This window comes from Orbicella franksi, chromosome 13 (assembly GCF_964199315.1).
Source record: "Orbicella franksi chromosome 13, jaOrbFran1.1, whole genome shotgun sequence".
In the NCBI taxonomy this organism is placed as follows: Eukaryota; Metazoa; Cnidaria; class Anthozoa; order Scleractinia; family Merulinidae; genus Orbicella; species Orbicella franksi.
Window position 1 is genome coordinate 13,291,415 of NC_138157.1, and position 27,841 is coordinate 13,319,255.

Consider the following 27,841-nt stretch of genomic DNA (forward strand, 5'->3'; position numbering starts at 1 on the left):
GGAACTCCGCAAAAATAAGTCTCAGTTTGACCTTTATTCATTTTATCTTAAATTAATCATACACGTTTCAAGTTCCATAGGCAAACCATTAATCATGTTTTTTGGCCACAGTAGTTTTCTTCTTTTTCAAGACCTCGAGACGCTGTTTCCGAAACTCAGCAGACCCAGTGCTCACTCTCTGAGCGTGCTCTGAATCCTTCGTTAAGATAGTGGCCATTGCTCGCCCCTGCTTGTCCAAGAACTTCTTTTTCCAACCTGGATTTGAAACTGAGGAACAGTAACTGCTAGCGTCAAATCTTCCCTTCACCACATTGTTTGCAAAATCTCCCATCATGTTCCCTGCTGGTCTATATCTTCCGACGATATATGCACACTTCATGCCACTTTGTTGAGTTTCGGCTCGTCCAATACCAAGTTCCGTACTTTCTTTCCACACGACTTGCGTGAAATGGCCCGTTCCACCACTAAACCCGCCGGAGTCGAAATTGTATCCAGGCTGACACACCTCGTTGTACCTGCGAGAAATGGCCTGTGTTGAAGTTAATGTTCCACTGGGAAAATAGGGTGGGTGTACGTGCATATATTTTGGGGTTAATGTTAAACCGTCAAATAAGGGATTTATTATTCTTGTGTTATGCCATTTTCTAGTATTTCGGCTGTTAGTCTTTGGCACATGGAGCTTATGCACATGGCGTCATGGCAGCCATATTGGTGTTCCAAACCAATCAAAACGGCGGCCGTGTTGCTGTACCAAACCAATCCTGTGGGAGTTCAACTCTTTTCTTATGTGAACACTTTCTTTTGTTCAAATAAATTTGCATGGCTGCTGGACACATGAGTGAATACGCGCTATATCCTACATCATCCGATAATAATTGATCGCAAAAAGGCGCGTGCTAATGACGAAGATAACGTTTGCGCGTTCTATTGAATATAGTAAAATAGTGTAACTAGAGGATATTACATGCCCCATCGGAGATAAAAAATTTCTCTTCTCGTGTTGAAGAATATTTCACTGCACGAGAAGAGAAATAAAATTTTGTATCTCCAAGTAGCCATGTAATGTTTCATTTATTATGTAAACGCTAGTGAAATCCCAAGCCAATTTACTTTCGCTGAGAAAGGCGTCATTTATTATGTAACCATAGAAACAGTAATCTTTTCACGTGTGATGATTAGATAACGTGTTATTTTCACGTGTAAAGATATCATGTTTTCACGCGAAAACTCACCTTGTATTTCATTTGTTTTTATGTAATAATGTGGACTAAGAAATGATTGTATATCACTTCAACTTGTCATTGTGGACGGGTGGAGAAAATCAGAACGAGAAGCCCAAAATAGGAACAAAATTAATAGTTTCGATCTGGTGATGCAGCGTGTATTTTGAAATTAGCCTTAATGTATTTGGTTTGTTTGCAATGATGGCTGCCGGGGATCTTATACCTCATCTTATCCTTGCTTTGTTTTATTGCGCAATACTGTGCTGGCCAAGGTTTGCGCATATTGAAAAGTTTAGCCTCAATTTTTCAAATTCGTCGTTTGTAATCCGTGTTAATCTTCTCCATCCTTAGCCATCCTTGTTCCTTTATGGTTAATCATTATGTCTTTGGTGTTTTTCTATCTTATTAAACTGTTATTTACCAGGTTTCCTACCATTTAAAGGTAATTTTGGATGTGGCCAAAATAACTCAAAATACCGTGACTGAGGTCCTTTAATTTAACTTCTCAGGAGGCACTAGCGCAGCGATGTGATGCCATGATTCTCAGCTGAGAAGTATTCAGTTTGGGAGTTATGGTTGGTTGACGGTTAGGGCAAATAGAAAGAAAAACTTTCGAGTGGAAATTGCGCAAAGATGAATGACAAGTAATTTTTTTCATTCGATTGTTCCGTTTGAGACTTTTTGGATCACTTGTCAAGACGTTGTGTTAATTTCGGAAATTTTCTGGTCGGGCTAGCAAAATAGTTTTTCCGTTTGCTGTCCAAACGGAATTTTTGAATGGTTTGGTAAATGCTAGACTTCCCTAGTTAGAGTGGATTTTAGCTATAGTGTTACATTTGACCGTGCCTCAGTAGAATCATCATTTAAATTAAACGAGATATTTAGCCTGCACTTAATTCAAAGAGAGAGTGAACTTTGATGGTGGTAAGAATGAATTAAGAAAATTTGGAGATTTGCGAGAAAAGTGGTGTTTTTGTTCCTCGTTCAATCAGATAAGTGATAAAGATAAGTGATAAAGATATAGTGATAATGTGATATATGAAATTATAACGTATAAAAACGTTAGAAATAGATTATGTAATAAATATAAATGCCTGTTTACACAGTGCCTGATGCAAACAAAATTCTCATCCATTTATAATTCATCAAGTTTAAACAAAGGAATTCATGACCGAGATGGTGTTTGGATATGTGATCTTAATTATCATAGATTTTTACGATTTTATTTCTCGTTTCCTGCTTAGTTTTAGAATCGACTGAGAAGATTTATCATACGCTCAAGACAGTGTTTGACCATATTTCCAAACATCTCGATATTTGTCAAAAATACTCCGCTATGCGTCGTATTTTCAACTCTGTTCTCGGTGTTTGGAAATGTGGTCAAACACGGTCTTTCTTGTTTGATATATGCGTGAAAGTATAGAAAAACTCGTCACGTGAACCCGAGTAGTAAGCAACGGTTAAGATAACTAATTATGTCTCGAAACGTCAAACGTTTAAAATGGTGAGAAAGGCCAGGTCTGGCGACCTATTTCGATTTCTACTATTCCTTACAAGGCGTAGAACATTTTTATAAACAGCATGTCACATGAATCCTATCAAAGCGCCCAGTTTTACCAAAATTCAAATCAAAGTTTGTCAGTAAATCTCACCAGTTTGTCACGGCTTCTTCCACAGTTTGCGCCTTGTTGGTGGAGCATCCCATGGAAAGGTTTTCGCCATCGCCACTGGAAGAGTGCGTAAGTGTACCCATTTGTGCGAGTTGCTCGGCATATGCTTTCGCCTCCTCGCACATTTGTTTGTTTAAAGTCATGTCCGGAGCGTCGTGTATCATCCGGAATGCATTGTGCTTCTCTAAACCTGCTTGTTCTTCGTCAGAAAACACTGAAAACGAAGGCAGGAAGTTCACCGGACAGTTTCAAAATGGGCACGATTAAACTGATTAAACATACGTGGAGCCTCGAAAAGTTAAGGTTGAGCCAGGTTTTCATTACGACATAAACACAAGTATAAGCATAAGCACCACGGTAGTAAGGTCGTCCAGAACACAAGTATAAGCACAAACACATAAATAATAAAACAATCAAAACAATTTCTTCTTCCCTTGCTTGTGCTTGAGGTATGGATCCGAAAGAAGACAATTATACATTCTGCACAGGCTTACCTACTTATAATGCTTGTGTTGTGGGCGTCCTCACTATCGTTTTGCCCGTGCTTGTTCTTATGTAATATGTCAAACACGAGAGACAGTATTTCATCGGGAAAACCAAACACCGAGAAGACAGTTGAAAATACGGCGCGCAGCGGCGTATTTTTGACGAAATTCGAGGTTTTTGGATAGCCGAGGAAACACTGTCTCGAATGTTTGATATATCTTCCCAATCGCAGTGAAAACAAAGGAGTAAACGGAGAAGTAAAATCGTCACAATCCGTGCTAATTAAGACCGGGTGTCCAAACCTCCTTCACGGTTTTGATTTTCTTTTTTTTAACTTGATGAATTATTACTGAGTTTGAGAAGTCGTATTGAAAACCAGGCCTTGCATGCAAGTTAAAGGTCGCTTGCCAAAAGACCGCATTTTAGCCTATTTAAAGTAATTCTTGTTTTAACCTTTGCGTTTGGCCCATAGTATACAAATTAGCTTTGAAAGAAGAAAAAAAGAAAAACAATCCAAGGAGTAGAAGGTGGCGTCAACCCCTGCACAAGTTTTATCAAATGTATATGAAAGTAATCGGTTTTTCTCATATTTTCAATTTTTCATAAATTTGATCATCTTTGATTCGCCATCTTTTTGTTGTCACAGAAAAAAAAATTAGAAAAATGGTTCAACCCATCCAACTCAAAAGGTATCGCGATAGCAGCAAAAAGAATCGCAAATTAAAATGAGTTCTAAGTTATAGAAATACCAAATTAATTACAGAAATGTGATGACTGTTTGACTTTTACTTACTTCCGATTGCCTTTTCTCCCACTCCAGCACCAGCGGCACCCCCTCCGACACCCAGACCTCCCACTCCTGCACCGGGGCTTCCTGGCCCTAGTCCATCTATCTCAACTTGTATGTTTAGCGAGGTCTTGCCGTTTCTACTAATGGTTCCGGTGCCGGCAATACTAACTTTGGAATCCTGGCCAGAGACTATAAAACAATCAGTCATGTATGTAACTTGAAAAACTAGCAAGTGACAATCAGGAAAAGGAAAAGCTCAAGAAAGGCTTATATATTTTAGTGTTTTATTGTAAACGAGTTGTATTTTTAGCTGTTATCCTTTTATATTAGCATAGGGGCGCTAACTTTTTTTTAAATTTGAATTTGCTAATGAAACCGTTATTACTATTATGATCATCTTTCGGTAAATATAGAAGAGGATTGTAAAAACAAGTTAAGTCGCATTAGACTTTTACAACAGGCCACCACTGTATAAAGCAGTTTCCAACTGGGCTACAGCAAACTTGGAAGTAGCCCCAATATAAACTTTTCAATATCAAATGCAGTTTTTAGCCTATTGAACTTGACTCATTCTGGGACATTTCTGATATTAGCATGTGGAGATGGGGAAGATTGGTTGTCAATGGTAAGCTCATTCGTTCTCCGTTTCGTTGGTAAATTCGAGGATTTTGTGCCGATCCCTTTTCTCTTATTCATGTGGTTACTGTTGCCTGCTTCTACATTTTCTTTACTCGGGACGCAAGGCGACACAGTGAAAGTCGAGCGGAAAAAAACTGTCAACAATTTACTTTAGAATCGTTCTCACTGGGGGTGTCTTACCTGTTTTAGCTGCTCCGACGGTGAGCAACAGATAATAAAGCCACATTTTTTAGACGTACTTCTGAAGAAAGAAATGTAGTACAACAATTAGTTCTTAAAATTAACTATTTTATAGGATTAAAATTAGGGAAAAAATACAGGTGTTCACAACTTCAAAACACGTTCCGTATCAACATGGCACAGTGCGCAGTGCACGTATACAATAATCAGTAAGGTTACTAGGAACGTTGTGCCAAAACAAACCCTACAAAAGACATTGCATGTTTACGTACCATTGCACACCACGAAGGTAATTTTTCAGTGGAACCACTCTTGGACTCATTAAAATTTAGTGTTTGCATTTAGTTGGGACCGTGATTAAGTGTCAAACGGCCCGTTTACGAAGGTTCGACATTACTTTGATTAAAATCAGATTGTTTGGAAACTGTAAGTTCTTTTGTTCCTTGTTGCGGAGAACTTTAACAACGCTTAACAGAGATAACTCGCCTAAGTGAGTCAGGTGCATTGTCTAGAAAAAAAAAAGGTGAAAGAACTGTTCATTTGGAGGACTGTTTGGTTGCAAAATCTGCCTGTTCACAACAATTTCATATGTTCTGACTTTAGTAAACAAAAGATGGAGAAGAAAGACGACAAAAGTTGCAATACTATCGAGTTACGAGAGGAAATGCCTACACCGGAATATAATATTATTCTATAGGCAGCCTCACAGGAACGGAAAATGAGAAATTCGTTCGTAAATAACAAAGGGGTCACTAAAATATTCAACTCAGTTTTAACAGATTACATGCTGCACTCCATCGATATAGCACCTTACATCACGTCCTTTCGTCGAAAGGAAAAACTTTATTCAAAGCAAACCTTCTACCAGACCAGTTTGTCAACATCATGATGAAGAATGAGAAATTAAACAATTTAGTATTTGTAGCAGTTATCAAGCCTACACGATTTACGTTAGTCCTTGTATTCTTTTCAATTAAACTGTATTTTTGAAAAAGTAAGGCGGTATTTTTCTACTCGACAAACGTAGCTATATGTATTCTGTTTTATAGCTAAAGGATTAGTCACCACCAGGCCAGCAAAGATAAAACGACGTCATCAACAGCGAGCAAGGCTGAAAGATCCAAAACTTTGGATACCCAAAGAGTTTTACACTTGCATTGTGTTTATAATATTAATGTTGCAGCATCCCTACCTCGAATACAATAGAGCGTGTTTTTTTCGATAAGATAACAAGTTAGCTAATGTTTAAAATGTTATGTGAACCCTGCTCCTCTATATTACTGATACAGATAGTTTCTAGCATAAACTGATAGCCAACCTTAGAGCAAGATTTCGAAAATGTGACTCAAATCTTTACAAGTTAAAATTATTTTCTGCGACTAACCTTATAATGGTCGGCTCTCAATAACTCGTGGTCTGAGGTGCTCGAAAACACTAAAGATACGTTTTCTTTTATCCATAGAGTTTACCTTTAACTAATTAATAGAATTCTGACTTAAGAAATCGCTAGCATGTGGCTAATTCTGTGTAAGCAGAGCATAGGCTCTTTCATTCCAAAGAGATTAATTATCCAAGCATTTCCAGCCCCTCTTACAACCTTCTCGTCAGGTTTAATACGAACACCTCACTATATCATGAACACATTTTTGACGCTCATAGGGAAGATCAGTCATGATGAGTTAAAGATGGTGAATTTTAAGCTCGGTAATGAAATGTGAAGGTGAATTAATCAACATGACACGAGCGTGGGACAAAGAAAAATTCCGAGTCCCTGACAGGAATCGAACCCACGACCTCCGGCACACCGGGAGGTCTTGGTGTAGTGGATGGAGCGCCCGCCCGGTTTTCGGGAGGTCGTGGGTTCGATTCCTGTCGGGGACTCAGAATTTTTCTTTGTCCTACGCTCGTGTCATGTTGATTAATTCACCTTCACATTTCATTACCGAGCTTAAAATACACCATCTTTATTAACTTATCACTACTCACGATGACTTCGATAGCGTTGATCCTAGCAGTATGCAGGACACCTGTCATATATGAACTCAGTTAAATGACCTTGCTCTCCATGAGTTCTCGTAGCTCAGTGGATAGAGCGCCCGCCCGGTGTTCCGCTACAGTTATGAAATCTTTGTTACGTGATAAATCACGAAACATTTTGGCAACAAAAACAGCTTTAAATGTTAGCGGGCCGTACAGTAGAATACGGCCCGCTAAATTGACCAATCACAGCGCGCGTACTAACTGAGGGATAAAATAAATTTTCGTAACCTAAGCCATCATCTAAACTAATTTTATTCTTTATTCTATTGGGGTTGATTATAGTCATGGGTGTGAATTAAAGAATAGAGAACAATTTTTTAGTCGTGTGAAATCAATCAAAGCTTAACGTATTCCTTACCGGCCCGTGAAAGGCAAACTCTATCTTGTTCTACAAATTAAGTAATGGAATAATAACGTTTGCTTGTTTGCATTGGACTTTTGAAACCTTGTTTGTGAAATGATGTTGGAGCAATCTTCAGTCTCCTTGTGATTAAGAAAGAACAGCATCTGGCGCGGAACTGGTGCCTATTTCCATTGCTTGTATTCCGCTGAACTTAAAAGACCTCAGTGAATCTTCTCGACAGGTACATTGCAAAGTACGACCCCGCCCCACGACCACCTCACCAACACAGAAACCCTATAGTTGTTACGCGGTCAAGTTTTAGTCCCTTGTTGTCTTGACCGGCTACTGATACGGCCTGACCATATGCATGGTGATATACGATGCGATTTGGGTGGTCCATTGCTGTTCGAATTTACCGGCGGTGTTCCACGTTGCTCGCCGAGCCTACCAAGGACCAATAAACGGTTTACACGAGAAACAACCTCGACGATATTTCGTTGTATTTTCATAATTTCTGGTAAAATATCTAAATTAAAAGATTTACTAGAATCACAGTGTTAGTAATATGTTGACAGATACTTCTAAAAGAATTTTAAGGATTAAAGTCTTTTAACACTGTATTTAGTTTGCCTATTACCCAATCTCTGATCTCAAGAGAGCGTCCACTCTTTCTAATCAATACATCACCTAAGAGAAATAACCCGCCCGATTTCATTTAAATCAAGACATTTGTTCTTATGATATGGCTCTCTCCGCGTTCAAATCCTTGGCAAGCAATTAGCAGGCCTTCAGTCGAGTTTCTCTATTTGAAGTGGGCTTAACGGCTCATGCACATTTGCACGAGTGTTAGGTTTGATATTATTTCGCGACAGTCGAGGGTTGCTTCTGTTACTTAAGGTTGGAGTGGGTAATAAGTATCTTAATTATAGAATGGGTCAGACGTGTGAAATCAATAAAAGTTTAACATACGTCTTACTAGCCCGTGAAAGGCAAACTACATCATATTCTACAAATTAAGTAATGGAATAATAACGTTTGCTTGTTTGCATTGGACTTTTGAAACTTTGTTTGTGAAATGATGTTCGAGCAATCTTCAGTCTCCTTGTGATTAAGAAAGAACAGCATCTGGCGCGGAACTGGTGCCTATTTCCATTGCTTGTATTCCGCTGAACTTAAAAGACCTCAGTGAATCTTCTCGACAGGTACATTGCAAAGTACGACCCCGCCCCACGACCACCTCACCAACACAGAAACCCTTTAGTTGTTACGCGGTCAAGTTTTAGTCCCTTGTTGTCTTGACCCGCTACTGATACGGCCTGACCAAATGCATGGTGATATACGATGCGATTTGGGTGGTCCATTGCTGTTCGAATTTACCGGCGGTGTTCCACGTTGCTCACCGAGCCTGCCAAGGACCAATAAACATTTTACACGAGAAACAACCTTGACGATATATCGTCGTATTTTTATAATTTCTGGTAAAATATCTAAATTAAAAGATTTACTAGAATCACAGTGTTAGTAATATGTTGACAAATATTTCTAAAAGAATTTTAAGGATCAACGAGTTTTAACACTGTAATTAGTCTGTCTTTTACCCAATCTCTGATCACAGGAGAGCGTTCTCTCTTTCTAATCAATACATTAAGAGAACTAAACCTGATTTCATTTAAAGCGGGACTTCTGCTCCCCGCATCCAAATCCTTGGCAAGCAGTTAGCAGGCCCTCAGTCAAGTTTCACTATTTGTAATGGGCTCTGACGGCTCCTGCGCATTAATTTGCAAAGGTGTTTGATAATTATTTCGCGTTAGTCGAGGGCTGCTACTGTTATTTAAGGTTGAAGTGGGTAATAAGTATCTTAATTAGAGAATGAGTCAGGGATAGGGCTGGAATAAATACTAGAGTTAGGTCGTAGGATTATGAACGGGCGATCACGCACTAGCAGCCACCCCTGGCCTGTTCTACATAATGACGAAGAAACCCCTGAAAGGAGCTGCCCAAGGCACTCGGGGAGCTCAGCTCTCATTTTAGACTGCGAAGAAAGAACGCAAACAGTACCAGAAGCGAGGGTTGAAACCGTAAGCCGCGAGTAGCGCGGGCATCGGACAAGCTAGACAAAAATTGAAACAAGAAGTTCCGCTATACATAAGGAAAATGGAAAGATGAAGGCCAGTCATTGGAAGAAAAAAAAAGCAATCTATTCATGGTGATAATAAGCATTACATTTATGTTGGGAAACAACAGTATAGACTTGACCAACTATATTTTGAAAATCATAATAAAGTTGAGTTCTTGGCGTTTTATTATACCTCTCAACTAAAAGTCTTTAATCAGTTTTATTTCTTTTTAATGGTTATCATCACACTTGACCCTGATGGAGTGGACGCTTCATGATTAAAAACAACCAGATTTTCCTCTATGGAGGACCATTTGACAGAAGCTGGCGTGACTGTCACGCTATAACCCAATGGGTAATGCACCGCTTCGTTCAAATAGACAACAGATTCAGTTGAGTGGCAAGTTTCGGACACTTCATAAACTAACATGAATTCTTTAGATGGCAAATCAAAGCTGAATTTTACAGTATTACCCGCAACGGCTTGAGGGTAAGTACGAGTCGTGTTTTGAACGTAAATTTGATTGAGTCCTGTTCCATTCCACAATGGACAACACCTGTCGCCTTTCAGGCTGGGGTGGCACGGATGATACGCCTTGTAGTTCCATCCAATCCACGACTGCAGGTATATGTCAGCAGCGATCATCGTTTCAAACATGGGCTCGATTTTCCCTGCGCTGGTTAGAAACTCTGTTAGCATTCCACCACATTGTAACCTTTCCAAATCCGCTTTCCGTGCCTCGAAGTTCTCGATTAGTTCTATCGATGGAGGGATGTAGTAATGATAACTGAGAACGCTTCTATTGCGGTACTCATCCCCGCCTGGCACGCTGTTAAACCCGACTCCAAAGTCATCCCATGTTACACCTTCAAAGAAAATACAATGTTGATCATCATGTTGCCTGATAGCTTTGCTTAGGACTTCGTAGACAGGAGCCAAGTTCATCCTATCCGCGACTTTTGGAACGACAAGCAGTGGATTTGCGTAAATGTCCCCTGCCCATGGTTCATTGATAAGCTCGTAGCCAATAACATTGGAGAAATTCTTAAAACCCGAGGCAGTCTTGGCCCAAAATGCAGCCCAGCTATCTAACAACCCGTCAGTGTTGTTGTACAAGTTTTGAAAAGCCACGCTAGTCGCTTCGGTGAGGTAGTAATCTGACCAAACAAACTTAGCGCAATCTTCGTCCGATGGCATTCCTGTTTTGGGATCGAGAACAAACGGCTCGTGTAGCGGTTCAGGGAATCCTTTGGCATTTCCCGGGTTGACTGCCCAGGTTGGTAAACCCTCGACGCACAACATCCTGGAAAAGGCATCCTGGTGCATGTCCAGCAGGACATAAATACCGTATTTTGCAGAGAGTGTGACGATATGCTGCATAACTTGCAGGTAAGTCTCGTTGTATTTCCCTCTCGTGGGTTCCAACCCAGGCCACATAAATCCAAGACGTACAACATTGAGGCCAAGCGATTTCAAAAGTTTCATGTCTTGCTCAGAGAATGTTCCATCCGAAAAGCCTTCGAGTTCGGGATGCCACGGAAATTCTTTGACCACAACATTTGTACCGTGAAGGAAGACCTCCCGACCGAAGCTGTCTACCAACCTCTGTCTGTCCGGGTTCACAGAGATAGGTAGAAGATCTGCTGCTGCAGAGGAGGCGAAAATGCTTAGCACTAGAAATTCCGAAAGCATTGGGATAGAACTGCGACGTTTCTACCTTTTACTAACTCTATCGATGACAAAATAGTGAATTGGGAAATCAGAAGATTACATGATATGAGGTTTCATTTTGCACCCTTCAGTTGCGTTACGCTACGCCCCCGCGTCCTCTGTCGGCTTGCTCAGCATGCGCAGGGAGGTACCGAGAATCTGGTCTTTGGTCAAATACCCTTAAAATGCCCTATCGGTAGCTATGTGTGGACCACATCTGCAAAATGACCTTGGAGGATTAAACATCCTTTTAGAATACAAACCCAACCACTTTCTCCCGGCTTTCAGAAGCGAACTTATGAATTCTTGAAACATCCAGTAGGAGCTAAAGTGGGAGATCCAGTCGGGATCCAGTCCAAGGCCAGTCGACGAACAGTGTGATAAACAACTTGAAACTCCTTGTGTGGGCACTCGGGCCCTAGAATCACAAGACTAACGTGGCGGCTACAAAATAATAAATTAAACAAATGGTGATCACGAACCAAACATACTAAATTCTACATTAAAAACATTACTATTGGGCTCAAAACATTACTGTAACTTATTTCGCAAGTTATTTTCTGGGGTAAAACTGGCTAATAACATGCAGAAACACGAAATAAATGTACGCTACGTATATATCTTAACAAATTCTCGCTCCCTTTACCTGTGGCATTCGTCCTGTGGTAATATTGCAGTCCTTGGCTAGTCAAGCAACGCTTTTGCAAAGCTGTTCACTGCCTTCCTGAGCTGTTCAGAATCTCTAACCTCTAGTCTTATGTGTACTGTATATCCGAGGGTCACCCAAGGGAGAGCCCTGGGAAATTTGGGTGCGGATTGTGGCGGAATGCTCGCGAGCAGTGCCGTCGAAACTTTGAATCCCTAATGAATGCTGGCTTTTCATGCCGTTCAGATTTGCTCCCAAAGAATGCCACGTATAGTCATTACTGTGTTGCAACACCTTATAGAGTTCAACTCAAATCAGTGCTGTACACCCCACGTGTACGTAAGGTACAGCATTACACGCAATTCTAACGATTTGCTACGTTTCCATCCCTGAAAGCGTTCAGAACAAAATTCAAAAAAAGGAAAATGAAGTAGAATCAGTGAAGGACACTCGCTGCAATTTTAGCTAATTTTGTGACATCCAGTCGGTTGCGAGTTATTTTAGACTGCGTGTGTGACATGTCGTTTGTCCGGGTCATTACGTGGGAGAAACATTACGTGACAACGCAAATACAACCCTTGTAAATTGAAACCTTATTCTCGTGACTGATTTCTCAATTCACTTTCCTGTCATTTTCAGGGCTAGGGAGAAGTCAAAGGCGAAGAAGTTGCAGTTTTAGACGATGCTTTCTCAACTGTTCTTACTTGGTGTTGTCGCCTCCTCAGTCTCAGCTGATCTTCTACCTATCACTGTGAACCCGGACAGACAGAGGTTGGTAGACAGCTTCGGTCGGGAGGTCTTCCTTCACGGTACAAATGTTGTGGTCAAAGAATTTCCGTGGCATCCCGAACTCGAAGGCTTTTCGGATGGAACATTCTCTGAGCAAGACATGAAACTTTTGAAATCGCTTGGCCTCAATGTTGTGCGTCTTGGATTTATGTGGCCTGGGTTGGAACCCACGAGAGGGAAATACAACGAGACTTACCTGCAAGTTATGCAGCATATCGTCACACTCTCTGCAAAATACGGTATTTATGTCCTGCTGGACATGCACCAGGATGCCTTTTCCAGGATGTTGTGCGTCGAGGGTTTACCAACCTGGGCAGTCAACCCGGGAAATGCCAAAGGATTCCCTGAACCGCTACACGAGCCGTTTGTTCTCGATCCCAAAACAGGAATGCCATCGGACGAAGATTGCGCTAAGTTTGTTTGGTCAGATTACTACCTCACCGAAGCGACTAGCGTGGCTTTTCAAAACTTGTACAACAACACTGACGGGTTGTTAGATAGCTGGGCTGCATTTTGGGCCAAGACTGCCTCGGGTTTTAAGAATTTCTCCAATGTTATTGGCTACGAGCTTATCAATGAACCATGGGCAGGGGACATTTACGCAAATCCACTGCTTGTCGTTCCAAAAGTCGCGGATAGGATGAACTTGGCTCCTGTCTACGAAGTCCTAAGCAAAGCTATCAGGCAACATGATGATCAACATTGTATTTTCTTTGAAGGTGTAACATGGGATGACTTTGGAGTCGGGTTTAACAGCGTGCCAGGCGGGGATGAGTACCGCAATAGAAGCGTTCTCAGTTATCATTACTACATCCCTCCATCGATAGAACTAATCGAGAACTTCGAGGCACGGAAAGCGGATTTGGAAAGGTTACAATGTGGTGGAATGCTAACAGAGTTTCTAACCAGCGCAGGGAAAATCGAGCCCATGTTTGAAACGATGATCGCTGCTGACATATACCTGCAGTCGTGGATTGGATGGAACTACAAGGCGTATCATCCGTCCCACCCCAGCCTGAAAGGCGACAGGTGTTGTCCATTGTGGAATGGAACAGGACTCAATCAAATTTACGTTCAAAACACGACTCGTACTTACCCTCAAGCCGTTGCGGGTAATACTGTAAAATTTAGCTTTGATTTGTCATCCAAAGAATTCATGTTAGTTTATGAAGTGTCCGACACGTGCCACTCAACTGAATCTGTTGTCTATTTGAACGAAGCGGTGCATTACCCATTGGGTTATAGCGTGACAGTCACGCCAGCTTCTGTCAAATGGTCCTCCACAGAGGAAAATCTGGTTGTTTTTAATCATCTCACATCCACACCACCAGGGTCAAGTGTGATGATTACCATCAACAAAAAGTAAACTGAAAGGATTGTGAAAATTTTACCAGCAATTATCAAATATCGAATACATCTCCTCAACCCTTAGTCTGAATTTCAGCCGTCTCTCCTGCACCCCCGTCGGGGTAAAGGGAAGAGACGGCTGGGGTCTGTATTCCACATGCTGTTAATTTTTTGGCCCAAATATCCCGTATCCCTTTAAAGATTCTCCTAATCGATATCCCATTCTATCTGACCTGAATTTCCCATTCACATTAATTTTTCTCTCAAATATCCTGTATCCCATTACTCTTTTTAAAAACCCCTCATAGGACCTCAGCAGCGTTTTGCAGTCTCTTGAGCTCATTTCAGGTGGCAGTGCAGTCTACTGAGGTTTGTAGTGCACGGATGACAGATAACAAGGACTTCCAACCCCTTGGAAACCCGTTTTGAATGATAACGTGGGATTTTCCTAACCGGATGGAAACGGGAGGCGATGTCTAGACGGCACAAATCTATTACGTGGCACAGGTTCGTTTGTACCACTTATATAGCAGAGCAGCAGGACAGTATGGCAGTATGTTGTCCCGATGCATATTTTGGTGGGACTAGGGGGAATGCTTGGTAGGAAAGTGTTAATTATTGAGATTTTCCCGCACGATACATTGCCTTTTTTTGCACAGCAATGAAACCTGTATTAAGCGGACACCCTTGGGACCCTCACTAGTGTCCGCTTAATACAGGGTGTCCGTTCAAAACAGGTTCTAGTATGTTCGGCAATAATAGTTTATTGTTAACTCTTTTGTAACACGGTGTAACACAGCGTAAGATAAAAGACTCGCATAGTACACTGTCCAGTCAATCGATGCGTGAATCTGGAATAATCACTTAGCTTTAGAACAACATCGTTGAACAATGTTAAAGGAGTCTCAGCTGAACCTTTAGAAGTAAAAAGCCCTTGAAGTGTCCGCTTATTGCAGGTTTTGTGCCAAAAAATGGCTTAATATTGGTGTCCGTGTCGGCTTAACAGAGGTGTCCGCTGAATGCAGGTTTATTTTACAGTAAATGTGGGAAGAAAATTTTGGGACTTCAGCTGGTGTCCACTTAATAGAAGGTGTCCGCTTAATATGGGGTCCGCTTAATACAGGTTTCACTGTACGATACAAACGCTGCTATCGATGGTAATGTCATTTTAAATTTGACCGAGTTCAATGTAGTCTAAGGACCGTAACAAAGTCAGAGAATTCCAAGCCTTAGAGTGTGCAATCATTACGTTAAAGTGTTAATTTACTTTTTATTTTCTATTAACTAACTACGGCCACATTTTGGTTATTAAGGCATTATTAGTCTTCGTGTGGTTTGTCTTCGTTTTCCTGGTCTCCGTACGAAACACCAAACTCGTTCACCCTCTTCATGTCGACTGGATACAACCTGAGGAGGAACAGTATTGAATCAGACAGTAGGTAACATGCTCGCATTCTCTCTCTAAGACACGGGAGAGCAACATTGATTGCATCGTAGCCTGCGCAGCAACCGTTCCCGTAAGGAGAAAAGAAAATTGAAGAAGCCCTTCGTCGATGTTTTTCCTCTCGTTCCAATTTGCGCGCGGCCAAAATGCCTAAAAAGCTCTTGGTACGGGAACGCTTGGTACGAAGGCTGAGTGCAATGCGCAAAGGAGGCATGGCACAATTAAAAGCAGTTGGACCTGTATTTGGCTTGTGTGACTTACATTGAGCGTCACGTATCATGCGAGTCACAATCTTTTCCAGAGAAGGCTAGAAGCACGTATTGTATGTTTAAGCATCACTCCTCACCATAGAAGCGCACGTTTTCCAGATCCAGAGGTGAGTGGTTGTAAATGGCCGGGTTTCTTATGTACTGAACTTATTTTCAGCGTCACAGATAACTAAAGACGTTGCCTCGAGTTGAGGCACGTCACGAGTCACGCAAGTCATGCAAGTCACGCAATCGTTGCTAGATGATGGAATAGGTTTCCTGAATTTTCAAGGAGCAGATGCGACTTACCATCTCTGATAGAGATAAATAACGAACACGACATCATCCCTGAAACAGGCCAGGCGGTGAGCGGTGGGCATGACGATTATAAATGCAAACACATCGTCAATGAACGTGTTGAACGCCTGCAAAGAAAACGGCAAATTAGGGGAGGAAATTAGGGAGGGAGGGAGGGAGGGAGGGAGGGAGGGAGGGGGAAAAGAGGCAGAGAGAAAGAGGGAGGGGGAGAGAAGAGGGGAGGGGAAAGTAAGAAGGAATGACTAGTGGGATGAGAGAGAGAGTGCGAGAGAGGGAAAAAGAAATCACAAAGGAGGGAAGACTAGTGGGATGGGAGAGAGCTTGAGAGAGGGAAAGAAATCACAAGCTAAATTTAACGAGTTCCAGTATTGCAATTTGTTTTGTTGTGAAAACTTTTGTTGCTTTCAGAATTCCTGTGCAAAGGAAGAGAGTTACTGAATGAGAAAAAAAGCAAACTTTCTAATAACGTCAAAGTTAATGGCAGAAGAGAGTGTTATTGAAGAGCTAAATTCATGCAGTACACCAGGATTCATCTCACAAAACGTTCTACATACCTTGTACATAAACGCTCTCCAAGGAAGGTGAGCGACTGATTTGAGCTGAAAAAAGAAAAAGAACAAGTCAGTTGGTAGACGACGAGGAACGTTTCATAAATGAGTCATGTTATGCGGCCTGCGGTAGCTGGCAGTTCAGCTCGCACGATTTCAAAAATAATAGCGACTATACGCTATGGGGATAAGACGCCTCTTCCACATTTATCTTGCGGCTTTGTCTCCTCGTATCCCACTATCATTTTGCCACTATAGATAATTCAGTTCTGCAAACAGCACATCGATAAAAGATCGTTTCCATCAAGCAGTGTCGAACGCCGCCTCGCGAAATCCAGATTTCAACTGTCTACAACAGCCACTCTCAGGGCACCATTAATTTGTTGTTGTGGAAAGGTGGCCTTTGTAAGGAATTCTTAATAATTCTTAACAACAAAAAGGCTACCCTTAAGCGGAGTTAAGACAGCATCAGGGACAGCGTGTTTGGTCTCTAACTGATTCATAACATTTGTCGCCAATGCGAATGATTTCAGTGAACTCTATTATAGCTAGTCAACCTCAGTTACCCTGGCTATCAACGACTAACCTTGTAGTTGACAAATAGCTGGGGCAACATGAACAGGAAACCAAACACATAGACACCTAAAGAAAGACAAACACAATAACAAAATAATGAGGTCTTTGAACCGCGGATAGAGAAAGTGAACAGACTGATACTCGCAGTGGTTGAGTTTGCAATAGGTTACTGATTGAAATCGAAGAAGCCTGGAAAAAAACTGCAATCAAAGAAACTTGACAATAGTCTCGTTGTAATCTTGTTACTGTTATTTTTTTTCAGGGTTCTTCAGCAAACAAAGTACTGTGTGGTCAAAACAATCACATACTTATATAAAGTGTTTGTTACTTTATGTTATAGCAGTATCGTATCTATTAGGGTTAGAGGGGCGGTGGCCTCATGGTTAGGTCGCTGGACACCGGATTGAGCGTTCCGGGTTCGAGCCCTTGTCGGGTTTATTATGTCGTTTTCTTGGGCACTGAAGACACTTTATTCTCACAGTGCGCCTCTCCACCCAAGAGTGTAAATGAATACTGAGGGTGGGGGTAACCGTACGATAGACTATAGCATCCCATCCAGGGCGCAGTAGAAATACTCCTTGTCACTTCATACTACATAAACTGAGATAAGCTCCAGCTGTATGCGCCACTAGCCTGACCCAAACTTTATCAATACCTATCAGGGTCTTAGTTAGTAAAACGAGTGACTAGAAATCAAATGGACGAGAGAGTACTGACCATTCACCAGACTTCGAACAATCCAGGAATACCAACTGCCAAGAAAACAAAACAAAGTCAACTTAGCTTGTAACGATCAGTTACGAACAAAGTTACAAGTCCGACAAACAACAGCCTACTGTACTATTGATAAGTGATGTAAAGCTAAGCAGATCGTTCGACTCGTTTCAGTGTTTACCTTGCCTGATAGCTTCATACAGTCACCTCAGCTCTCCAACACAAACGAAACCACTAAAAGCCCATTTTTGTTAATTTACTTTTTTTTAGTGATCCATGCCTCTGCTCCTCTTCTCCTCATAGAGAACGTGGACTTAAATTTCTGCCTTTAATCTAATCTATTCTCAGCAGCAAAACGTTCTGTGATTTAATTGTTTTTAAACTGAAAACTGACGTCAAGGGATTTCATGTTATGAAGCAGTGACGTTGAAATGCGACTTTTATATCACAGGAAACAAGTTTACTCACGTAGGAAAACACAAATCAGGTGATATTGAGCCAAGTAAGAAAAAGAGTACATGTAGTTACCATTAAGAAACGTTATTGCACCATTGAGGTCCTTTTGGTATCCCTCATTAGTCTTAACTAATTTCACTGAATGAGGAAACAGGAATACGTTCTTGCAAATTGTTGTTTAGTTTAATTGACAGCATTATGGTTGTTTTGAGTACCTTTTGTGTGGATGATACACCAGTGAGTATACAGCTCCGGCTAACAACAAAGGATACAAGGCATATGAAAGATAACGCATGGCCTGGGCAAAACAAAAATAAACATATGCAGAGATTGGAATCAAAGCAAGCCCCAGTTATGGTTTATAAGGTATAACAACGCCAAAGAGAAGAGTAAGAAAACAAGAAAAACAAGGACTGATAACATTAGGACGGTTATAAAAGGCAAACTTCCAAACATTTAGGCTGCACCTTATCGTGAAGAAGCTCCGTTAAGTTTTAGTAATATTTTGGAAACCGTCTCGGACAGTGAGGTTAATTTTCTTAAAGAGTCCAATTTGTTCGCACTTCAATCATTGTGTTTGAAATTCGCCAGACTCTGTTTCTTCACTAAGAATCCCCCAAAAAATCAGCTTCGAAATCAGAAGTACATGTAAATCATTCTTTCGTCTAACGTGCTTTTCGTGGGTTGCTATAGATTATAGCATGTGAATTCCTAGTGGCTAGGTTTGATTATGAGCTGTCGCTTTCTCAATCGACTGTTGAACGCCCGAAGCCGGGGAGAGTCAGAACGCGCGAAAAAGGCAATCTACGCACATGTGATGAGTGGGAGTACATATCAGTCGGCAGTGGTCCTCGCTTAGTTCGTCGTGCGTGACGGGAGAGAAAACCGAGAGAAAAAAATGGCCGTCGCCCGTGCGAAATCGCGCGCTCCTCTCCCCTAACATTTCGCATTTTTTTCTCGGGGTTTTCTTTCGTGTCACGCACGACGGACTAAGCGAAAGAAGGACTGCTCGTAGTCTATGTAGGTAGCAAACAAAGGGACATACAAGCACTTAAAACCTAACAACCAGGGACAAAGAAACGTATTTTTAAGCCAGTGTCATTTTACGTTCGTTTAAATTCACATACCTCGCCATCAAACTGTTCCGTCTCTTTTTCCTTGTTTGTCTTTTGTCCGAACTTGATAGGGAAAAACACAAAGGAGTCAACAGAGACATCATGCAGATAATTTGTTTCATAAGAAGTAGATAACGTTTATTCTCCCCGAAAAAAAATAATGTAAAGGTAACACACATTATCCAGTAGTTGTATTGCACTTGAACTTTATAAGCAAACTCTGGGACTGAGAGAGAGAGGAGAAACGTGTGCAGAGAAGGTTTTCTGTTCACCTGAATTGTAGGTCTTGAACCGTTTTCCCATTTGATGCTGACTTTGAACGCTTTTGCAACCTTCCACATCTGTAAAAATTACAAAGCACAATTAGTCGTAACGTGTGGTTGTATCACAAAGACATTTATCTCTCTTTGGTAATTTTACTTCTGATGGTAGAATGGGCAAACACTGTTAACTGTTAAAGTTTGTACACTAGGTTACATCTGTGAGTAGCCTCTTACGAAGACGCTCTTCGGGCTCGTCATACTAAGATTCCTCCACGGGGGAGGAAGATTGCGCGACGAACCTAAAGAGCGTGTGCGCAGGAGGCTAAAGTATGAGAGACGCGGCAAACCAACAGTAAGCCTGTTAGATTCTTCATTCCAACCCTGGATACGATCATTGTGTTGTGATCTTGAACGAGACATTCTATCCTCACACCGCCTCTCTCTCTTTCCAGGAGTGTAAATGGGTACTGACAAATTGATTTAGGCATATGGGACAAACTAGTGAGGTGGAAAATGGTGGCGAGAGAGGGTAGCCTGCCATGGACTAGCGTCCCATCCAAGAAAGAAGTAATACCGTAAAAATATTCTTATAGACCCTGGGTTATACTTCAGAGACTTGATTATACTTCGGTAACTTGCGCCACTTTGCCCCAAGAGCGGACGTACCTCGATAAGTGAGCCGATCCCAGCTGGAATAAGAACAAGGAGGCTAGTTTTCTCGTCCATTAGATACAAGAAGATTATCAGTGTACTCACGCATCGCCAAATAACTGGAAAAGTAAAAGGAAATAAAATAGAATCAGTAACTGATACTGCATATGAACAATCTGGATTAGGTTAACTTTGTAGGTTATTAAATAAGGAATGTCGCTAAAGATAGTGATCAGTAAATGAAAGACTTTTCTACGTTCAGCAACCTGATAGACTTTGTTGACTCTGGACTAACCGTCCAGGATTTTCGTCACAATTTGTCAAAATTGTGACGCAGAGTCCAGTAAACCATTCTCCCAAAGTACTTGTGTTATGAAAAAGCATCTTTCTCCCCTCACTTTTATTGCTATCTATGAGGTAGTGTTTACTTCTTGCTAGACAAGTATACCTCTTATTTACCTGTTCGTATAGACAGTCCCACCATACTGTTCCTACTCTTCCAGTAATTTATGTCGTTCTTAAATGCTAAAAAGTCAAATAAAAGCTGCAAAATAAACCGGACACTTTTATCAGCATTTGTAGAAGCCCTCTAGAATTGCCTCTTAACATTTCGTGTGTCAAATCCTAACTATATAAAATCAGGACCATTTAGAGTACAATCTTTGGAAAAATCCAAGATTAGATTTTTTTAATCCCAAAGCAGATTTTGTATTTCTTTTCTTAACAGATTAATCCAAGATCACTACGGTCGTGGTGCGTCAAAGGAACCCAAGAATCCACCCTCAGCTGGGCAAGGATTTATCAGTTTCTTTGATGCACCATGATCTGCGTGATCCTGGATTCATGTGTGTTTAGCAACGAAACAGAAAATCTGTTTTTGGATTTAAGAATCCTTTCTTGGATTTTCCCAAAGAAATGCACCCTTAGTGTTTGTAGGTACAGACTACATAACACGCCAAATGATAGTGAAAACATGCAGTTGGTAAGTTCAGGAGCAACACAAAGAGCGGTGAGAGAGGAAATAGTTTGGGGCGGGGAGCTTTCCTGCACTGCAATCCTTCCCTGTTTTTTTCTGTTTTTTTTGTACTGCTCTCCAGCTAATCTAATGATCATCATGAAACCCTGCATTGTGCTGACATCCTTAAATACACAGACTTATTACTACCATCTTGTGAAACATACATGAAGTACTGTGATTCCGAATGTGACGCCAAGCAAGAAGAGATTTGTATCTGTGAAAATTCCTCTCAAATCATCCAAATCCTTGTCCGAGAATCCTGAAATTTTGAATGAACATAAAACTGGTTTGTTGATACAGTCATATAGAGCAATATTTGCAATGTCACCAGTAAATCCAGGTGGTTTTGTAATGAAGCCCCTAGCCTGACGTGCAGGCCTATATTGGGGTGCCATTGTACATTTTCGTAATGGGCTGCCATCGTGGATTTGGTAAATGTGGAGAGTTGAGGCAAAGAAAAATTTGCTGAGAGAGTAAACAAGAAGGGAGGTATTTCAAGTGCCCCACCCTCCACCCACCCCTTCCAGTCAAGCACCCAATTACAATCCAAGATGGCGGCACCTGATTTGTCAAGCGTTCCATACCAAAATAATGCCAGCACTGCAGGCTATCAGACCCCTAATCTGAATTTCAATGTCCAGGGGCCTGTTTCTTGAAGGTTCCAAAAAATCATAGCAAAATCTCAAACCTTATGAGTTCAGAGCAGTTTTATGCACTTATTCTTAATATAAACAGAAGTTCTCTTCATACAAGAGGTTTCAGGCATATCCACCTCTCTGTCTTTAAAAACCGCTTAAATAAAAATGGCTTCGTGGGCCCAAAAAATTTCCGGGGCTTTTGAGAAACGGGCCCCTGACGCTGTTTGGCTGGCAATTGAATTGGCAACATCCATGGACTTGACACAAAACATGAATGTGCCAGTGGCCATGTATTTTAGGCCACATAATGTTCTTGCTTTCTTCACATAGGCATTCGTAAAGGAAATAATTAATTAGTTCCATACCTAGGTCTTTCATAGAATTCAATGAATGGTGAAGTGATGACCAAACGCGAAGCTTGCCAAGAGATATAGGTGCGTAGTTTATCTTCAGTTCCATCTCGCTGCTACTTTTGTTAACCCGCTGGAGAAAAATCAAGATGTACCAATCAAATGTACCGTGGGAATGAATGCAATCACATCTTTCTTATATGTAGATGCTTGTGAATGTATTGTGAAGTAAGATTGTAAAGCCTGCATTGGTTCAAAATATAGCAGTTTGAAAATCACTTTAGTGTCAGAAGAAATTTGTATAATTTGCTTTTGCTATGCAATTGGCTTTAAAGACTCATGTCACTTTGTCACCTATACAGGCAATCAGAAGTAAATTAAATCAAAACTCTACCAGGTTTGCTTGCTCACATTTTCCTGTGCTTCCCAAGAGCTATATGTATTTGCTGGGAGTTCTGATTGGTACCGTGGATTGTCTGCAACCTTTGTGACTGGCCAGCATTTAATTTGGTTTTGGTGGATATATAAACAATAGCCTCCATTTGCATGAAAATATGCACAGATACTTGTCCACAGACATTATCTGTTTTGAGAAGCAAACAGTTTTCTGAGAGCATAGCTCAAGGAAAACTGTGAGCTTCAAGGAACAGATAATGTCCAAGGACAAATATCTGTGCACTTGTTTTGCACCAAATGGAGGCTATTGTGTTTATTAGATCCTTCAAATATTTTTCGCAACGCACGTAGTTTTGAAAATTGGGGAATATTCTTGGATATTCCCTGGTTTTAGCTGGGGAATATTCGGTCACATGATGTGTTTAGACCAATCATGTGCGAACAAAAATATTTGATGGATTGTAAGGTACAATACTTGTGTCTTGGCTACAAAGCCAGAGTGGAGAAATGTAACTGTGCAATAAGTTTTGATTTTTCCAAGATTATCAATTTGAAAATAAAAATGAGCGATAGAAATTTTACACAATGTTTCGATGTCGTCATGACATCATTTTCAAGTGACAAGAAAATAACGGACTACTAACCATGATTTCCCTATCTTCACCTCACATAACTGGTAAGATGCATGATACAAATCGTATGTAGCAGTGTGTAACTCCACCCCTACTCCCCAAGCACCTGTATTTCCTTCCAGGCTTCTCTCCCCCCCCCCCCCCCCCCACAAAAAATGCCTCTCACACCTCTTAATGCATCACTGTGAACAGTATATCATGAGTTAGCTAACGTACCTTGAGATATCTATAAATCACTCCCAGTTGGTCAATATACAACACAGGAAGGTATTGCTCATTAAGAGCTAACCTAAAATGGCAACAATCATGTTAGACATGCTGCGATCAACAGTATTATAAAACTGATGGACATTCATCTTTACTTCATGGTTTCCAGTTGGGTATAAATTTATAAATTACATCTTTACAAAGTGTGTTCGATTCATCATACCTGATAAATGGATAGATCTCACCAGGAATGCCTTTCCTTTCAAAATCAACTTTTTCATTTAAAACATAAAAATTGAGAATGGGCTTCCAATGGGTCACTGGAATTTCATTAGACATCACACTAGTTTCCTAAGTGAAATATAAATATCAAAATCAATAAAAATAATATAATTTACACTAGGTGTGTATTTAAATGTCGACTTATTAATAAAATTATTATTTAATATTATATTAAATAATTAATATTTTCTAGTAGGTGATAAAGACGAATGCTCAAGCCTTCATACAATGTACTGGTTTCTTGCAGTGTGCTTTAAAACCCTTTATGGAAGAAAAAAGCACACAGCTTACAAATCATGATGGAACGCTTATATTAACATCAGCTTCTTTTGTTGTTAACTTGTTTTCGTAGCAAAACAGAAGAGAAATTTCTGAGGATTAAAACAATACATCTCTAACACAACATTATCAGGAAAGTGGTGTGTGTTGTTCATTGAAACAAGTCAGACACTCTTTAAAAAGAATTTAAAAAAAAGACTGTTGATGCAGGTCAGGTATGCAGGGACAGATACAGAAAATTCAGATAGGGTAGGTTGAAGAAATTGCAGAGACCCCCTCCCCCAACCCCTGCAAAAAAAAAAACCCAAATGAAAAATTCACTTTTCCTGGAGATACTGCTAAATATAGTTTTCTAATTTTTAAATTAATAGACAGTATGTTTTGGACAATACAAGAAAAAATCGGGGGGGGGGGGGGGAAGTGAAGTCAGTCCCATTTTTCCTCTCTAAATCTACCCCTGGGTACGATCCATGATGCCATGCTCTTTGCACATGCACAGCCTAACAGTTAATGTATTGATTGAATCTAGTTTGTCTACAGATGTACATGTAAAGCTCACTTTGAAACAAATTGACAATTATGGTAGTAAGAACTTTTTCACCAGACAATAAATTGCAAATAAACAGAGTGTACAATTTAACTTAAAATATACCAGCGACATGGCTAGCTAGAATTACAGCAGAAAGCAAAATGACTGTAATTGCTGACAGCACAACCTTTATATAATTTTTCCTACTTTTTTGATCTTAAAACTGACTCACCTCCTTTGATTTTTGTTCAGAAAGAAGGTTGATAGATTCATCTTGAGGTAATGAATATACTGTCAATGGAGTCACAGCATGTGATACATACTGACTGTCAAATGGGTGATCTCCAACTGGATGAATAAATATGTGAGCGTACAATGATCCATTGTCTCTTGTTTGACTTGGTAAAGTAGCATTCACAGATCTGTGGGTATGGGATTTCAAACTGCATTATTGAGAGTGAAAGATTAGAAACGGAATTGTCACTTGTGTGACTGCTTATGTTTGACATGTCCAGCTAACTTGTATTTTTTCCAAAGCCTGGCTTGTGAAGGGCAATGAAAATTTTATGGTCGTGAACAAATTCACAAAGACACAAGATGAGAATAATACTGTTATGTAAACAGATGGATATAGGCATACATGTCAGAGATCTGGGGAAAAGGGTGGAGGGGTAAGCCTGATTCTCAGATGGTCAAGGTCATTCCTGGCCACATTCTCTCTCCCTGAGAAAGTGTGTGGCCACGAGCAACCTGGAAGGGTCACTATGGAGGAGTAAGATGGGCTTAGAGTAAACAAGGATAGAGCATATTCAATTTGTTAGCGATTGAGCAATTGATGGAAAACTATGCAAGAGGCTAGACCTATGGAAGAGTGACATGCTTGCAAATGTAAAAGCGGAGATTGGCAATCACTGCTACTAACTCTAAACTTACATTGTAAATGAATGCGACAAACTAAAGTTATCACTTTTCCAAAGTAATTGACAGTTTCTACTGTTGATCTGTTGCTGTTGTTGAAGTGATGTGTAAATTGATACCTGCAAATTTAAAATTATCAAACAGCAATGAATATTAAACTATTAACAAAGTGAAAACACCAACTCAACCCAAAATTTATAAACAATACACCTGATAGTAAGAAATTGTACATTGCACATGTCTATCTAACTTAGGTTGACAAGCCATTTCACCACACAACAACAGTTTCCAGCAGTTTCTTTAGATGTTCCATTCTTCATCTATGTTTGTTTTTTTTTTTTTTTAATAATAAGTTATCCTAAGTTATATATTAGCACACACAATTTCAGCATTGAGTTTAGCTGTTCTTCAGTCAGTGGGATTATGAGGGTCACATGATCTCAAGGAGTTCTATCCAGTTAAATGCAATTTAACGGATTTAACAACAAAGGGCGCTTGCATTCCCCTGGTAGTCAGCGGTGTCGACACATATGCGCATGTGTCGGAATTCCATGTGCTCGTGGATTGTAGCATGGCATACGTACAAGAGGCATTTTCTGGCATTCTTTGTAGTGTGGCAGCTCATCGCCAAGGCAGTTCCCCTCCCTCCCCCTTCCCTCCCTCTTTCCATTGTTTCAACAGTGTGATGGGTGCCTGTTCCTCTTACTGCGAGGGGACTCATGGCTGGGTTGCCAGGATTTGCCAGCCTTGGGAGCAATCTTCATCTAGGAGCTGGCTGCCAATAGTGGAAGCTCCTGGATGTCTCAGGCACCCAACCTCCATTTTAGCAATGCAGTTGTTCTCTGAAAACTGGGAACTAGTTTGGTCAAGTACAACATGTGAATAAAATAAGTAAGCCACAAACAATCCTGTCTCCCAAAAAATACCCCGATTCCAAAAAAAACACTTTCCCAAATCTAATAATCAGCTTGAAAGTCAAGCCCACACATGTATGCACTGCAGACAGTCTGCATCTACATGTATGTCTATTGTTATCTTAATTTCAATTGCTTTTTTTAATTTGTGATTTATTATACGAAATGAAGCTAACTTGGCATGAGCTAAATTTGTCCTCTGTTTAATAATTCAGTGGGGAGGGGCTTGTTTGAAACCTGCTTTTGAAATCATAAGGTCTCTGCTTTAGCAATAGGCCTCATCATGGTTTTCAATGCCATCTTGACGGGAAGGCAAAGCAGTCAGAAATAACGGTGTTTGTATAAGAATCCAATGGCAAATAACTTTTTTCCAAAATTGAATTTTACATAATTTGTGAATTGCAACATTAACATACAAGGTAAAAGATTGTATTCACCAAGTTTCATGTATGTAACTTGGCTAGAAGACGCTCAGTTAATTTTTCTAATTTTCCATACATTTGCCTGTAATTTTTATCCCCGCAAACTGCGTCTACCCACTCAAATTTACAGACAAATGTATGGAAATTAGAAAAGAAGAAGGGTAGAGGGGAAGGGGGGGGAAGGAAAGGGTGGATTTGCTTTTCAAATCATAAATTTTAATAATTTTTTTAAGTGCCTTCCTTTGGGGTGATTCAGGTCAGGATCAGTGATCCAAGATCACTCGGATCACGGTGTAACTGTAACCACAGTGGATTCATCGGTTCCTTCCTTCCTTCCTTCCTTTGATGCACCATGATCCGAATGATCTTGGGTCACTTATTCTGATATCGATTGTGACCCAGATCGAAATATCATCCCAAAGGAACGCACCCAAAGACTATATTCTTTGCAGTGTGCAATTTTCATTATATATAAAAAACATTTTCAGCCACAGCAAGGTTTCTAAAACAAAGGTCTGTAAATCCATACCTGTATTAAAGCTTACCTCTAGCTCTTTGTCGATGATAGCATGTGGTCGAAGACACTTCCTGGCGTTTCCATCACAGCCCGGTACGTGAAACAGATGATAAATTACATATATACTGTTAGCTATATACAAACCGAAAAGAGTGAGAACTACTGTGGTAACAAAACTCATTGTTAAGCCGCAGAATTAATGTACATGGCTTTGTTAACTACAGATTAAAATAAGTTCTCTCGATCGTTCACTTTTATTTCCTCCGGTGTTCTTGTTGTACTTCATGTAAGCCAGCGTAAAACGTGGAGTATGTTATGTAAAAGAACCCGAAATATACCTTTATTTGAAATTTGCGAAGAATAGAAGCTAAATGTTACTTAATTTTTTTTTTCTTGAAAAATAAAATTACAGAGTGAAAAAAACAT

General features: G+C 40.4%; 3 protein-coding genes and 1 pseudogene across 3 annotated transcripts; 1 reads left to right on the forward strand and 3 right to left on the reverse strand.

Annotated features, from left to right (window-relative positions):
• Positions 1–25: 25 nt before the first annotated feature.
• LOC145466808 (uncharacterized) lies at positions 26–7,879 on the reverse strand. Its single transcript, XM_081450517.1, has 5 exons — positions 6,373–7,879; positions 4,989–5,049; positions 4,173–4,358; positions 2,876–3,107; positions 26–515 (listed from the first exon to the last, which is right to left on the reverse strand). The coding sequence occupies exons 2-5, from the start codon at positions 5,032–5,034 to the stop codon at positions 89–91; spliced, it is 891 nt and encodes a 296-aa protein (XP_081306643.1). The 5' UTR covers positions 5,035–5,049; positions 6,373–7,879; the 3' UTR covers positions 26–88.
• A 1,076-nt stretch (positions 7,880–8,955) lies between these two features.
• On the reverse strand, positions 8,956–11,180 carry LOC145466795 (endoglycoceramidase-like). The gene has a single exon (XM_081450504.1). The coding sequence runs from the start codon at positions 11,178–11,180 to the stop codon at positions 9,708–9,710; it is 1,473 nt and encodes a 490-aa protein (XP_081306630.1). The 3' UTR covers positions 8,956–9,707.
• A 1,300-nt stretch (positions 11,181–12,480) lies between these two features.
• LOC145466794 (endoglycoceramidase pseudogene) lies at positions 12,481–13,999 on the forward strand (annotated as a pseudogene).
• Positions 14,000–14,046: 47 nt separating this feature from the next.
• On the reverse strand, positions 14,047–27,684 carry LOC145466789 (lipid scramblase CLPTM1L-like). The gene is made up of 17 exons (XM_081450502.1): positions 27,444–27,684; positions 25,578–25,681; positions 24,877–25,066; positions 23,778–23,905; positions 23,564–23,636; positions 22,335–22,452; positions 21,496–21,590; positions 20,773–20,857; positions 20,329–20,432; positions 19,672–19,740; positions 19,412–19,462; positions 18,500–18,582; positions 17,832–17,866; positions 17,125–17,180; positions 16,545–16,589; positions 15,982–16,097; positions 14,047–15,387 (listed from the first exon to the last, which is right to left on the reverse strand). The coding sequence occupies exons 1-17, from the start codon at positions 27,594–27,596 to the stop codon at positions 15,300–15,302; spliced, it is 1,593 nt and encodes a 530-aa protein (XP_081306628.1). The 5' UTR covers positions 27,597–27,684; the 3' UTR covers positions 14,047–15,299.
• Positions 27,685–27,841: the final 157 nt, after the last annotated feature.